The 15,536-nt window shown below is 39.1% G+C and overlaps 2 protein-coding genes across 2 annotated transcripts; both read right to left on the bottom strand.

The window, feature by feature from the left end:
• Positions 1-7,545: 7,545 nt before the first annotated feature.
• On the bottom strand, positions 7,546-11,784 carry apom (apolipoprotein M). The gene is made up of 7 exons (XM_056381220.1): positions 11,624-11,784; positions 11,066-11,205; positions 9,838-9,908; positions 8,395-8,529; positions 7,879-7,977; positions 7,751-7,778; positions 7,546-7,642 (listed from the first exon to the last, which is right to left on the bottom strand). The coding sequence occupies exons 1-6, from the start codon at positions 11,735-11,737 to the stop codon at positions 7,765-7,767; spliced, it is 573 nt and encodes a 190-aa protein (XP_056237195.1). The 5' UTR covers positions 11,738-11,784; the 3' UTR covers positions 7,546-7,642; positions 7,751-7,764.
• Positions 11,785-13,786: 2,002 nt separating this feature from the next.
• glrx3 (glutaredoxin 3) lies at positions 13,787-15,535 on the bottom strand. Its single transcript, XM_056379868.1, has one exon. The coding sequence runs from the start codon at positions 15,490-15,492 to the stop codon at positions 14,515-14,517; it is 978 nt and encodes a 325-aa protein (XP_056235843.1). The 5' UTR covers positions 15,493-15,535; the 3' UTR covers positions 13,787-14,514.
• Between the last annotated feature and the right edge of the window lies 1 nt (position 15,536).

Here is a 15,536-nt window from a genome sequence, read left to right as displayed (position 1 = left end):
CACTCTCAGTGTCCAAATTCATCTGATGCTTCTCTGTGAGAGACAGGTCAGGTTGACAGGGTTTTCCCTTTGACACTGGCTTGTAATGAAGATCAGAAAGACTTTTTTTTTCTTCCGTAGAGAGAGATGTGGTTAGACAGAAAGGAAGAGGGGGGCTGTGGTGTAGGTGGCTCTACTTCAGGACGACGAGTGCATTGCATATGGTACGAAACTGAGACGCACCATATACAGACTGGTGTGAAACTTTTATTCGATTAATGAAACCAAAATGCAGTTTCATATAGTAGGTTTATAACTTTAATTTAAAAACAAATGGTCACCCTCAGTTCCTATAAATAGAGAGCAAGGGTAAAACAAATTCTGACTTTAGATTTAGATCTTAAGTAAGTTATATAATTTACGGCATTTCAGTGACAAAAAGTTATCGATGGTCCTGCGGCATTTTGACACATGTGTTTGTTGTGGGTGGTTTGTGATTTCCCACGTTTATAAGGTCACTGTGAGAATTTCACACCCAAACAAATATGACAGGGACTTTTTTTCACACCACACCATTTAATCTGAGTTGACCTTGATGCGTGATGAGGGAAGCACACTGTCTTTTTTTGCGTCACGCAGCATGTGGCATGCGTCCCTTTTATACATGCTGCTGCCTCATGTTGTCCAAACTCTTTCTGAATGTAAACTCAGCATGTACAATAACAGCTGAACATGTGTTTACATTCGTATAAAGTCCAACTTCATGAAGTGCTTGAACCAACCCTGAATTTTGTGTCACAAATAGATGTTGGGATGTTTCTTTTATTTCCTTCCTGTTTTTTTTTTTTATGAATCAGCTACAGAACAAGTTGAGCTAAGACTCCTTTGAGGTTTCTTATGCAATCGATCTAACCTTACTTGGCATAAAAAGTATTAGTATCTCTGGGATGGGATAGAAGAGGATAGTAAGAGCGAGATTTGCCACGTGTTCATATTTGTTGTAGCTTTGAGCTGTGCTCCACAAGAGTAATTTCCAGCTTCATGATCTAGCAAATACCCCAGATTTAGATATTTTATATGTTTGAAAATCACATGAAGGTCGACTTCGTTTCTTCCTCTTGCATGTTTGACTAATCCCTAATGAAACCAACCGCACACAAGTCCATCTGCTGCTAATGGAATTGCCTTGATCTTATTAGGTATAGAAAGTGATGGCATCAGTGGCATGGCATATTTTTAAAGTCTCTTTTGAACAGCTAAGAGGAGAGTATGGGTAAGAGTGTGTATTTTGTTATGTTGCAGCCTCATGCTCAATCAATCATTTAAATTAATTTAACCTCATTAATCTACATTCATTACCCCATAATGACAAAAGTTTTTAGATTTTTGCAAATTAATTGAAGAGGAAAAACTGAAATATCACATAGACATAAGTATTCAGACCCTTTGCTATGACACCTGAAATTTCTACACCTAGATTGGAGTCCACCTGTGAGTAAATTCAATTGTTTGGAGATGATTTGACAAGGCGCGCATTTGGTCTATTTAAGGTCTCTCAGCTGACAATGCATATCAGAACAGAAACCAAGTCATATGGTGGAAGGAACTGCCTGCAGGCGCAGATCTGGGGAAGGTTGCAAACACACACATTTCTGCTGCGTTGAAACTTCCAGTGGAAGCACAGCGGCCTCTGTAAGTCCTTGATGGAAGAAGTTTCGAACGACCAGGACTCTTCCTAAAGCTGGTCACCTGGCCAAACTGAGCAACTGGGGGACAAGGGCCCTGGAAAGTGAAATGACCAAGATCCTGAGGGTCCAGAGATCCTGTGTGGAGATGGGAGAAACTTCAACAGCATCAATGCTTCATTGCATCCTGAGTGAAAGACACATGAAAGCTGTTTGCAAGGAAACAGCTTGCAAGGAAAAGCACCTAAATGACTCTCAGACTGTGAGAAACAAGATTCTCTGCTCTGACGAAACCAAGATTGAATTGTTTGATCTCAATTCTGAGCGTCAGAAGGAAGAAGGATGTCTGAAGGAAACCAGGAGGCGCTCATCACCTCAGCGGCAGGGGCAGGGAAACGGTCAGGGTTGAGGTAACGCTGAATTGAGGAAATTACAGAGGTAGTGAAAAACTTGGTCCAGAGTGCTCAGGACCAGGTTCACCCTCCAAAGACACAATGGCAGGTTGGGTCTAGGAACAACAATGAATATCCTATAAAAAATGGAAAATGTGAAAAAAGCGAAGGGGTGTGAACACTTTCTACCAAACAGCTTCATGTAATGCCCAAAAATGTCATAAATGTAAATACATATAGAAAACCACACTTAAGTTAAATTCAGCCACTTCGGTTCCCTGTTCCTTGACAAACCAATTAACTGCTCAAATTGAAATTTTAAGTCTTTTTCCTTTTTAAATTTCAATCTTACTGAGGCTTCTGGTATAACTGAATAACCCATATTTGGTATGAAACAAAGGTGTAGGATTTTTTTAAATGGTTGTTTCAAAGTGAGAGGAGAGTGTGAGTAAGATTTGTAATATCAGCGTCTAGCCAGAACCAACTGTAAAATTCCCTCCCATAAATTTCAGATCATATTTTTTTGACTGTTTAGTTTTGTTGTGACTTTTTTGTGATCATTTAGTCTCTCACCAGCACTGACTATTCTACAGTATTTGCCAAAACCCATCTATTAAACAATGCAATGCTTGTTAAGACAGCGAAAGATAAGACTTATCTTTGGGGGAGATTTATTTTGTACATAATCAGGATATTTGACATAAATTATCTGATGGTAATTATACATGTTTTTATAGTTATAGAAGTTAAGTGGTTTATTGCATTTGCAGTTAAGAGTTCTGTTGTCCAGCTGTTCTGACAGCCATTAAAGGATAGGTTTAAAATGGTCCGTCTTGAAGAGTCAGTCGGCCATATTGAACATGGGAACAGTTCTGCTGGCTGTGATCATTCCTCCTGTTCATACTGTCCATACTGGCTGTGGTGAGATTCCTTCTTCAGCTTCTAGTGTAAGTGATGGGAACAAAATCCACTGTCTGTTCTGTGCAAAGCGAATATGAGATTTCAACAAGTCTTTGTAGTATGAAATTCCCTCCTTGTGTTTCCCCGGGAAGTGTTTCCTTGTTGTGCTGCAGCGGAGGGGCAGTATCGCATAAAGGGAAATTCATACTAGAAAATTCAAAATGTATTCACTGATCTGACTAACAGACAGCGGAAGCCTCATATTAGCTTCATAAACTCTGGAATACCCTCACACTTACTTATCCCCTAGAAATTACACAACTGCAGCAACAGAAAGTAAGTTTTGAAGGAAACATAATGCTGAACCGATAATGTTTTATATTGACATAACGAGGAAATGTTGTTAATGAATGTATCTGGCACATCCCAGAAATGCTGACACTGAACGTGTTTCATTTGTTTTCTGCCAAAAATATCCCATCCTGCAGTGCAATATCCACTGACTACAGCATCACTAAACTTTGTTATATAGCCTAGTTGTGTTTAGGCAATCGCAGCATTTGGTTAAAGGGGCTGTTTGTAAGCTTGGTTTCTTGCTGGGAGCGAGTGGTGGTGATTGTTGCTTGACGAGAGCTTCAGCCATCATTGCATTTACAAGACAAGAGGTTTTAATACGCCCTCTGAGCAGCGCTACATGTTCAGCGCAGATTGGAGGCTACAGTGAGTCGCTATCGGAAAGTGACAGGACAGGCTGGGGCTAGCTGGTTAGCGTGCTAACTACAGTAGAAGAAAAGATGTGATAGAGGCGAGTTAACATCGGCGTTACGTTCCACCTCTGGAGACGACTCTTAACGTTTAAAGGAATGAAGTGTGATGCTGAACTCACAACGTTTCTTCTAGAGTGGTAAGTAAAAAAAACTGTAAATGCTAATGCTGGCTATGTAGCATTAGCAACACTTACAAATAGCTCCTTTCACGTTAGGGGAAGATCATGTCTGGTTAAATACAGAAGACGTGCCTTTCTGTTGCTTAAATTTAACCGCAGTGATTGGGAAAAGAATTCAGTACTATATAAACATAATTTCCTTGTCCTTTAATGACCCATACGAACAGGAGGAATGATTACGGCAAACAAGAACCAGTGTTTCAGTGCTCATATAAGCAGCTGACTTATCGTTTTAAAACTACCAAGGCAGTAGTAATACAGTAACAAGTTAAGAGTAACTGGCATTACAGTAAGATGAGATTTTAAAGATTTTAAATGTAAATGTAGGCACGAGGATGAGAAATCTTTGGTATGAAAACAGTAGTGAAAGTTGACAGTTAGCTTTAAAGAATGCAGGGTGAGCCAAAGAGACGAGAGAGTGAGAGGATCCATTTCCATTTCACTTTACTGCTTTTGGTTTCATGCTCCATGGGACATCCCCAACTAACCAATCTGTCTTCTCCTGGATTATGTAAATGTCACCAACTTTCTCCCACCTAATTTCTATCAAGCAGAGAGAGACAAACAAACACACATACACCTACACATGCGACATGAAAGATAAACGGGCTGGGTGTGGGCTGTTGGGTGCTGTCCCCACTCAAAACATGAAAAGGAACAAACTGTTTTTCACTGTTGTTGCCTGTGCATCTCACCTGTAAGAGTAAAGTGTTTGATAAAAACACATTTACCATCCTCTTATCAAATGCCCTCACATAATTCCCCACTATAGATGCAGGATGCGGAGATCAGTGACGAGGTAATGAGGTCGGACTAAGCTCTGATGTATTAAGATTTTAAATGGCATAAAATGAATACATAAGGTCAGTGTGGTCTCCAGGAAGAGAAGTGCGTGCCCTTAAAAACCGAGTTGTATATATCATGTTGAAGTTCAGCTGTGACTAGTGAGAACATTATAACACTTTGTTAAGTGTCACAGCACTGATGAATAATCCGTTTTTTTTAACAAGAGTTTACAGTTCTGCTTTTATTGTCCCAGACACCGAAGTATTGCTGGTACAAGTTTACTCTATTTGTACACACTTCTTATAGTGACACTGTTTCTTAATGACCTCAATCTGCCGATATGGTATGTCTGCATTAAACAGATATTGGCCAATATATCGACCAGGCTGATTGGTCTGGCTAGTATTACAGGATGTCTGTGGAGCCTGCAACAAAAGTATGACGATGGAAAGTGAGAGTTACGTTTTCTTCAACTTTTGCTTCACTTTAAGTCAGCATTGTCAAAACGAGAACATTTTTATGTATTTTCACATGTCATGATACCATGGTGTAAAAGCGGCAAGAAATCTGGGTTTTGTCTTCTTGTAATCAAAATAAAGTAAAGGATCGGAGTAAACTTCCTCCATTACAGATGGACACACAGTGTCCACAGTGTCACACAGTGCCACTGATGGATTGTAAATAGGGATCACATGGCAAAGATAATCAGCCTGACAAAGCTGAAGAGGGGAATTCAACCTTTGTTTTGTCACTTGTTCTGCTTTTGTGTGGATTTAGTTTAAATTTATCTATTTATTTAGTTGATTTTATCTTTCCCAAATGCATTTCCACCACCTCAGCCTGTCTCACAAGTAAGCGTGTTACTAAGTGACCGTGCTTTATTTACTAAATACATAGTAAATGGTATGGTTAGGCCGTGTCAGCAGAACATGAATTCCATAATCACGCTGTGCATAAACATAAACATGTCGCTCCTAGAATTATTTTCTCTCTGTTTATTCCGAGTAAATTTAACACCTGCAAATGTAAACGTAAATTAATACGTAAACGAAACACCTGCCACTTCCTGTGCAGGAGAGACATTTTTCCGGAGAAAATCCACCAGAAACAAATTTTAATAACAAAACTTTCCTGAACTGTGTATGATTTAAAATCTATATTAAATCACATTACAGCACAAAGTAACAAAATGTCATATATGAACCCAATCCTTAACATTACTTTAATCGAGTCTCATTGAACCAATAATTCTTGGTAAGATGAATCACATCTTTTTTTTTTTTTTTTAAATGTTTCTTTGAGGATTTGTTACTAAACTCCAGCAAACTGAATACACCTGAATGTGTAATTAGTTACTGAATCGTTCATGAATAAACCATCATTCAAATTATGTGGACAGGTATTTCTGTTCAGTGGCATCATGGGAAATCATGGGGGCTATAGTTAAAATGATCTCCACTTCAGAGCAGCTACAACAGTAAAATGCTGCTTCCACATTGCTGCGTCAGTATTATCAATCTAATAATGTCATATATGATGTTGCTCACTGGGGTAAATTGTCAGTATTTTGCTTTTGCTACTTGAAGAACATCTTGGTGATAATACTTATGTATTTTACTTAATAAGGATCTTTAACATTTACTTGTAATAGTGTATTTTTATATTATGGTACTGATACCTCTACCAAGTACTTCCTCTACCACAGGTGGACACGCAGTTGAGTGCCACAGTAAATCCAAACAGTGGGCTGTCAATAAGGATCACATAGCACAGTGGTGTCTGTTAACCATGCAGAGACCAATAAAGGGAAACCAGCCTGACCAAGCTGAAGAAGGAAATTTAACTTCTGTTTTCTGTTTTGTCATTTGCTCTGCTATATGTATGTGGATTTTGTTTTCTTCTCCAAATGCATTTCCACCACCTCAGCCTGTCTCACAAGTAAGCGTGTTACTAAGTGACCGTGCTTTATTTACTAAATACATAGTAAATGGTATGGTTAGGCCGTGTCAGCAGAACATGAATTCCATAATCACGCTGTGCTTTGTTTGGCCCAGAACAAAGTGAGGTATAAAGAATGTGGAAGTGACTGGAATATTAGTTGCTGTGATAACAAGAGCATAAACATAAACATGTCGCTCCTAGAATTATTTTCTCTCTGTTTATTCTGAGTAAATTTAACACCTGTAAACAAAAACGTAAACGAAACACCTGTCACTTCCTGTTCAGGAGAGAATTTTTCAGAGGAAAATCGACCAGAAACTAATTTTAATAACAAAACTTTCATGAACTGTGTATGATTAAAATCTATATTAAATCACGTTACAGCACAAAGTAACAGAAAGGTCATTTTTATATATATGAACCTGATCCTTAACATTACTTTAATCGAGTCGCATTGAACCAATATTTTTCTTGGCTGAATGCGTCACATTTTTTTTTTTTTTTTTCTAATGTTTCTTTGAGGGTTTGTTATTAAACTACAGCAAACTGAATACACCTGAATGTGCAATTAGTTTAAAACTAGTACTGAATCGTTCATGAATAAACCTTCATTCAAGTTATGTGAACAGGTATTTCTGTTCAGTGGCATCATGGGAAATCCCCAGGGTTTTATTGGGTGGATGTTGATCCTCACCCAAAAAGGTGTTTTTCTTCACTCAGCTCATGCTATTGCACCTGTGGTTCTTTGTACTGAGAGTGATAATCAGAACATCGTCATGGCTAGCTTCGCTTTTCATTGTAGCACCATATTAGTGGCACCACATATGTATGGTTTTATTACGTATTTTCTGATATTTAAAGAACTGCTGTTACTCATAATTTATCTCAGAATAAAACGACACAAAGAGGAAAAAAATGTATTGTATTTTTGCTTTTATTTTTTTCACTGCTTTACAGGGAAAACAAGAAATAAACATACTGTTGTCCTGGGTGTCCAAGGTCACAGCAACATCCTGTAAGAAATTGGAGAGACTGGACTGTAATTTCAATCAGCAAAGACAGACCAAGGCAGGTATGAAAGATCATTAAATGATAATGAAAGTGAAAGGTAATGTTCGTACCTCAGTGTTAAGATTTAGGCACAAAACTCTGTAAATGCATACATTATTGTTAGATTTAAAAAGAAACATTTTGGGATTCAGAGGCATCATCTTCTCCAAATAATTTCAAAATTGTCTAAATGACAAACCTTTCGTTTGAGGTAGTCTGACACTTGCCGACATTTGATGACAAGCAGAATTTTTCAGAAATGTTGTCACCACCTCAGGGTCCACATCACCCTGCCGAGCTAGCGTGGAAAAGTAATTGACAAAAAAAATGAGTTGAAGGTGAAGGCGCAGGAAACATTTTGATTTATGTAAAACATTAACAACAATCACATGGAGTGTTTACTTTAATTACTTTTACCTCACGATTTCCTGATTTTTGTTTTTTTCCCTGGATTTTGCTGCAGTCACCGCCATGCTGGATTTGGGGGCCAACATTATTTGATTCCAAGAAACTAACCAAACAACAGCTAATAAGAGAGCTAACTGACTAAACTACAACTAACCAGTTAGATAACTGACCAAACAACAGTGAAACATTATTAGCTGTTTTCACAAATGTGCCTTAACTGAACTTAACTTAACTAGGAGGTAATAGTTCGGGAGAAGGCTGAAATTATTGTTATTTTGGGGTGACCTTTTCCTTGAAGATGGCTTACCGTACAGCATGAATCTGTTGAGAGAGTCCACTGAGTCTGTTTGGCTTAGCGGTGGCTCCACTTCCTGGAAAATGATGCAGTTGGAGCAGTTGGCCCATTTGCCGCTCCAGAGCAGGCTCCTCCTCTGCGGCCTTCCTGATTCAAATCCACGGGACACCAGCAAGGGAGCATCAGTATTGACCAGTAAGTGACATGGGACAAGGTGGACATATGCACCACAAAAACACAGCATGAACTGACATTAAGGCCTCAAGGTGGATCCTGGGCTTTGGGTTATGTACTGAGGTATTAATTGGCTCTTTTTTGTTTCTGGTAACAGCAGAACCTTTGCTTTACGGAGGGTTCCTATCTTAAAATCTAAATTTAAGACCTACATTATTTCAGTTTTACATGCATATCCCTATGTGTTTAATAAAATGACCACACAGCAAATCTAGGCCCGTTTATATTCCAGTATAGTACACTGCACACATTGCATAGAGGGATTGAGGAATAGGGGGTTAAGTAGGGGCCCAGTAGCTCATTGGTCTTAATTAACAAAGGTAAAATCTGTTTAAATTGTCTTTTCAGTGGTATTTTTATGAGGAGAGTCATTATAGAAAATGTTGCTTGTATATCTTGTGTCATAATGTGACCTGAGGCAGGACAGTAAAATTGGAGAAATGACTTGAAAGACCTTTCAATTAAATCAATTACTTGATCAAATCATTACATGTAGGCAACTAAGAAATGTTTTAGTTGAGGGCAGTCTTACTGTATCTATTCATGCAATGGTTTATTAGAGGGTTAGGATGTTTTGGGAGTGCCACATTTGAAAAATGTACAGTTATTTTTGTCCTGGATATAGTACTTTCTCTCTTTGTCCTGTTGATATCCACCCGTTGAAATTTCTGTTTTTTGTGTCGTTTCTACAGCAATAAGAACAACAGTAAATTTTGGAAATAAGCTCTGGTATGCCATAGTTGTTTGTTCAGTCAGTGTGAAAAAACGATGGGTGACTTTGAAAAGGAAATCCTTCTATTTGTTCTACATGAGATGACATGAGTCAGAATTTATACATTGGCTTAAGTTTTTGAAGCTGTAAAGCTACCTAAAACTAAAAACAGTAGAGGGTGTTGTATGTTGTACAAACCCCCTTGAGGCAAATTTGTGATATAAGGCGATATAAATAAAACTTACTTGATTTGACTTTAACAGCAGAAATGCTCTGGGGTTTTCCCAAAGTGTTAAGAATACAATTCTGGGAAAATTATTAAATCCCTGTAGTGTTTTGGCATGAATCTGTTTTTTTCTTATTATTTAAACTCTGGTACAAAATTCCCATCTTCAATATGTCTTAAAAAGATAAAATAAACCTGGCTTAGGCCATAACCCGCAACTATAGGTCGACTGTGTGTGTGTGTGTGTGTGTGTGTGTGTGTGTGCAGTTAGTACTGTAGTTACCCTCCAGCTCCAAATCATCCCTTTCAGGATTTATATAATAGGTCCAGGTCTGGTTCATACATTTATCTCCCCTAAAAAATAAAGTAAAAATAGAGACATTAATTGAGCTCAAAGCAGTTTCATGAATTAAATCTGCAAGATAAACACAAACGCACACACACACACACACACACACACACAAACGCACACACACACACACACACACACACACACACACACACACACACACTATTCACACCTTTCACGCTTTCTGAATGTCACTTCCCTAATTCTGGTCCCTATTAATAATCCTGGGTTTTCTTGTTTCTGTCATTTCTCATGACCCTGTCTCATTTTACCCATTCTGTAAAACCAGTTTCATACACGTGTTTGAATCTTGTTATATTAAACTTTAATATTGTCAGTGGTGGAAAGTATCTAAGTACTTTACTTAGGTACTGTCCTTAAGTACAATTCTTACTTTCCTGGAGTATTTCCTTTTTATGCTACTTCTCTATAATTCAGAGGGAAATGTATATTCTTGCTGGGGCCCCACTGTTTCAGAGGTCTGTGAGATGTTTGCTGTTTCACAATAGAGAGATTTCCCCCCTTGGAGGGCCCCCCTCCCCTAGTTTGGTAATCACTGTACTTAACTACCCAACTGTATATAGAGTAGTTAAAACTAGGTCCACCAACCACAAAAGTAAAACACTGTTTAGACATTGATACTGACTAATAATGAAATACATCATAATATACTAATTAATAATATATTAGTATATCAGTCACAGGGCCCATATTTCTGCAGAACTTTTCCTTGTCATACATCAAGTACATTTAGCTGGTTAGCTGGTCATTTTAAATGCAGGACTTATTTTTATATTGTTTATTGGTACGTTTTTATCTGAGTAAAGGATCCATGTACTTCCACCACTGGATATTATAAATGAAAACAATTAATAACCAATCCAGACTGAATGTCATGTTAAAGTCTCAATTCAAGAGAGATCATAATATTCTTGCAACATCTCTTTGTCCTCATCGTTCCATTATAAACAATGCTTCTTTTTACTTTGATTTCCTCTTTATTGGACTTCCAGGTGTTGAGATTTGTTTCCTATTACGTTGTGTGTGTGTGTGTGTGTGTGTGTGTGTGTGTGGGTGTGGGTGTGTGTGTGTGTATGTATGTGTGTGGGTGTGTGTGTGTGTGTATGTGTGTGTGTGTGGGTGGGTGTGTGTGTCTGCTCACAGTCGCATATTTCCGGTCAGCAGCAGTGTGTCATTGGCTTTCTCCTCGATGCTGAATAACATGTTGTCCATTGCTTTGAATTTCTGGATGTCAGCCTCTCTTAGACTGACTGCTGCTTTAAAGTACCATTTCCCCAGATACTACAACACACGCAGACACAGACAGGTGGAATAAAAGTGTGGGGTGGCAGCTACGGCTGAGAGATGGAAACTTTTTTAAGATATGAGCCCACAACTTGCGACAAAGGCCACTAAAGGAAAAAACAGAGGGAGTGTAAAGTGCATCAGTGTGGCGGCGTCTAATAATTACAGTGGTAAATGTCTGCACAAAGTGTGAAACACTAGTGACTTTCGCTCTGATAAGATACACTATTAAAAATAGTAACAGTAAAATGAATTTGCTTGAAATTAAATTTGTCATAAAATTCATTTTGCCTGAAAAAGCACCCAAAACAAAGTGCAAGAGACAGAATTTATAAAATGATTTCAGTCCATCATAATATGCTGTGGAACCAAACTCAGGGATACAGGAAAATCTGAATGTAATTTGGTTTCTCACCTGCTGACGGTTGATAGTGTTGGCAGGCAACTGCTCAGGAACTGGGCAGGGAACGAGGGCCTGATACACCAAACTATATAAATAGAGAAAATATGACAGTGCTCCATCCAACATAACTGCAGCCTTAGGGTCAATACTTAATCATGAACCTGAACAAAATGCCTGTAAATATAAAGGACACTGGTGTTTCAACATGTCACTTGAAAGGAGTGTGGGTGTAAGTAAATGATTAACCTGTATAGCTCTAATACCCCTGATCTTTAACAGAAGCTGATGGGTTCAATAGGGGATGTCTGCATCATTTAATGTTAAGATCTAGGATAAACACTTTTATAGTAAAATGAATCATCCTTCCTCACACCAAGCTTTACTCATGTTCCAAAATCTGCTTTTAGGAGAAACTCAGAGCTCACTGAGTCATCATCATATGTAGGAGGTGATGGTTTCTTTTCAATTACTTTAACAATGCAGTTTATTATAGAAAGTCTTTGTAAATTAACATGCTACAACCTCAGTACTCCCAGAAACCCTTAAAAAAACATTACTAATTTGTTTGAGTTCGTTCTGTCCTGACTTGTGCAGTCCCACACACTCTGTCAACATACATCTACCGGGAATCATTAACTACGTGTTTGAAGTTAACTGTACTTTTATCATCCTACAATAGTGCTTGTCTGTGTCGGGTTTATGGGAACAGACTCAGATGACACAATCTGTTGATTATTTTCTCACTTAATCAAGCTTCGATAAAATTTCAGAAAATAGTAAAAAATGTCTATCACGATTTCACACAACCCAAGCTGACGTGCTCAGATTGCTTGGTTTGTCCAAAATACAAAAATCTCATAAAGAAGACTAATAAAATCAACAAATATTCACATTAGAGAACTGGAAACCAGGAAATTGACGGCATTTTTTTACCTAAATGTTTAATCAATCATCAAAATAGTTGCCAATTACTTTTGTTTTGATTGACTAATTAATTAATCAACTTTCAGCTTTATAGATTATCATGAGGTCTTAGATCAGGCTCTACTTGAATTCGACATGTACCTCCACAAGGTGGTGTCAAACAACAATCTTGTCTGCACACATTGCACCTGTATAGACTTCTCCAGGAACTCCCCGGTTTTGATGTTGGGGGCTTTCTGCATTAAATCCACTGAACTGTATGTGTCCAGGTGATGAGATTTTATCCAAATGAATAATATCAGCAGATGTTTTTGCTCTAACTCGCTAAAATCCACATTACAGACGCACATCAGAGTGTAAAATTATATGTAGATTCCAGTTTCTTTGCAATGTGCCGACTTATATGAATACGAATACTTTAACTTAATTTAATAATTGAAAGTTGTAATGTTCCATTGGTGTTGAGGCTTTTAAAAGAGAACTGGAACAGAGGAGTGTTGATTCAACTTTGTGGTGATTTTGGATGCTGCAGTTTGTGGAGTATTGCATTATACAGATGGGTGTTTCCATTCATTTGTCTACCTTATTTACATCAATGAAGATAGGTTAAATAACAGGAAAACCTCTCTGTATAATGCAGTACAATTCAATAACTAGAATTACCGCCTCGTTGTTGTATGCCCCCGCCTCTCTGGGTAGATTCAGGTTACATCATTTGACCCCCAAAATCTAATCAGTTCATCATTGACTCAGAGTGAATGTTTGTGCCAAATTTTAATATGTTCCATCAGATATTGTGTCCCTGAGAATGAGACGGATGGACAGACAACCAGAAAATAATATGCTTCTGGTTCTGCCTGTCGCCAGCGCAAAGGCATAAAAACAGAGCAGTATAAGATAGGGTAGGCTTTATTGCTGGACCACTGTATGAGATGGCATTAAGCTCGGTGGACCTCATAAACTGCCAAATGTGTGTGTGTGTGTGTGTTATGTACATATATGTATATAAATATATAGTAACACACACCACTGCCTCACTGTTTTAATTTGTATATGTGAATAAACTAAACTTGGATTTTTGTTGAGAATTAAAACTTTGAGGCTGTAGTTTGAAGTATTACTGTCTCAGAAAGCATTTTTATTCTTGTTAAGTGTCCACTCCCAGTTGTTAATTTTGCTGACTCTCAATCTGAGCCGTTGAGTGATATCACACATAGTAAGTAATTCATGTAAGCAGCACCATAAAACAACAAAATTTGATATTTTTTATTGTTTAATCATAATGTTACTGATGAAGAAACAAAGCAATAAGTGCAACATAGAATTTGTTTTAAAGTATTTAAACCAGAGTGATTCTTGGATATGGTAAAAGACAGTTTTATTGTCTTTCAGGTGAAGAATGCGGGGACAGCAGCTGGACAGGACGGCAGGAAGAGTCAGCTATCACTAAATATAAACCTGTTGTTAAGTGCAAGGCTGTGAATACTGGAGGGAAAAATGTAACCTAGACAACAGATAATATGAACTAACATCAACTATTCCCACCCAGTGTCACATAGCAAGGAGGTGTTTCTACCAATCACTAATTGCAGGGATTTATGATATTAGGCCAAGCACAGGGAACACTTAACTTTCACTTTACACATTCCTGAAGATGTATTTTCAAGGATTACTCGAAGCAAAACTTTCTTGTAACACTATATGGAAAATGTAGAATGAAAACCACGTCAGTCCTCATTGTTAACTGCAGTTTCATTGTTAACTTTAAACAGAACATAAACCTATCCAAATGCTACAACAGTTAGGTTAGAAGAGTGTAATTTGATTATTAACTCTAATTTCTCTTCACAAATGGTTTCTCTCACTTTCCTGGCACTCCTGTAGTTTTGCATCAGAGACAGAGGGCAGATCTAGGCATATGTGACAGCTTCTTGTTTCCTGTCTCTGATGACATGGCAAATCCACCTACGACTCCCCCTTCAGGACTCCCCCTTCAGCACTGACACCAGGTCTCCGCTCTCCTTCAGCTCCTTGACTATGTCCAACCCTCCGATGAGCTCTCCCTTCACGTAGAGCTGGGGGTAGGTTGGCCAGTTAGAATAAGTCTTCAGAGCCTGACGCACCTCTTCATCCTGCAGAATATCAAAGGTGTCATAATCCACCCCAGTGCCATTCAAAATCTCCAGTATCTGCTTGCTGAAGCCGCATCTTGCAGCCTCCTTGTTGCCCTTCATGAACAGCATGACTGGGCCCTGGTTGATGACGGTCTTCAGCCGGTGCTCCAAGGTGACAGCCTTGGGGCAGGTGTTCTCTAGCTCTCCAGACTCTGCCAGCTCCTTCACTATGTCCAGTCCTCCCACCAGCTCTCCATTAACATACAGCTGAGGGTAGGTGGGCCAGTTGGAGTAGGTCTTAAGCTCCTGTCGGACCTCCTCGTCGGACAGGATGTCGAAGCTGCTGAACTGGATGTTGTGCTCCTTCAGCAGGGCCACTATCTGCCGACTGAAGCCGCAGCGGGGCTCCTGTGATGACCCCTTCATGAACAGCATGCAGGGTGCCGCGTTGATTAGCTTCTTTAGCCGCTGGTTCAGGTCTGTGGTGCTACTTTCCGCATTTCCACGCGGACTTCCGGTCACTGCCAAGCGCTGCACCTTCTTGGTCAGCTCTGGGGCATGGGCCCCGTCCAGGCGGTCCACTTTCTCCCCCCCTTTGAAGAAAAGGAAAGTGGGGACAGAGGAGATTTCATACTTCTCCGACACCTCCGGCACCGCTTCCGCCTCCATCTTGACAAACGTGGTGCTTATGTGTTCCTTAGCCAGCTCGGCCATTACCTCGTTCATATGGCCGCACTGAGGAGCCCATGCCGCCTGGAAATGTACCACGGTCAGGCATTTTCCAGCTTTGGCTAAGAAGTCTTCAAACTGCTGTTGGGTTGTCGCCTCCACGAGATTCGCCATTTTTCTTTCCCCTGCTCAACGGTTCCGGTGTAGCTCGAGCGTCA

Source organism: Seriola aureovittata, chromosome 7 (assembly GCF_021018895.1).
Source record: "Seriola aureovittata isolate HTS-2021-v1 ecotype China chromosome 7, ASM2101889v1, whole genome shotgun sequence".
NCBI lineage: Eukaryota > Metazoa > Chordata > Actinopteri > Carangiformes > Carangidae > Seriola > Seriola aureovittata.
Note: the sequence above shows the minus strand (reverse complement) of the source record. Positions and strands in the feature narration are given on the sequence as shown.

Coding starts and splice junctions, on each gene's coding strand:
- apom (XM_056381220.1), bottom strand. CDS start 11,737: ATGTTGGATGGAGCACTGTCATATTTTCTCTATTTATATAGTTTGGTG. Junction 9,909..11,065: donor CTGACCGGAAATATGCGACT/GTGAGCAGACAC, acceptor TTTATTTTTTAG/GGGAGATAAATGTATGAACC. Junction 7,978..8,394: donor CAACAGATTCATGCTGTACG/GTAAGCCATCTT, acceptor TTTCCACGCTAG/CTCGGCAGGGTGATGTGGAC.
- glrx3 (XM_056379868.1), bottom strand. CDS start 15,492: ATGGCGAATCTCGTGGAGGCGACAACCCAACAGCAGTTTGAAGACTTC.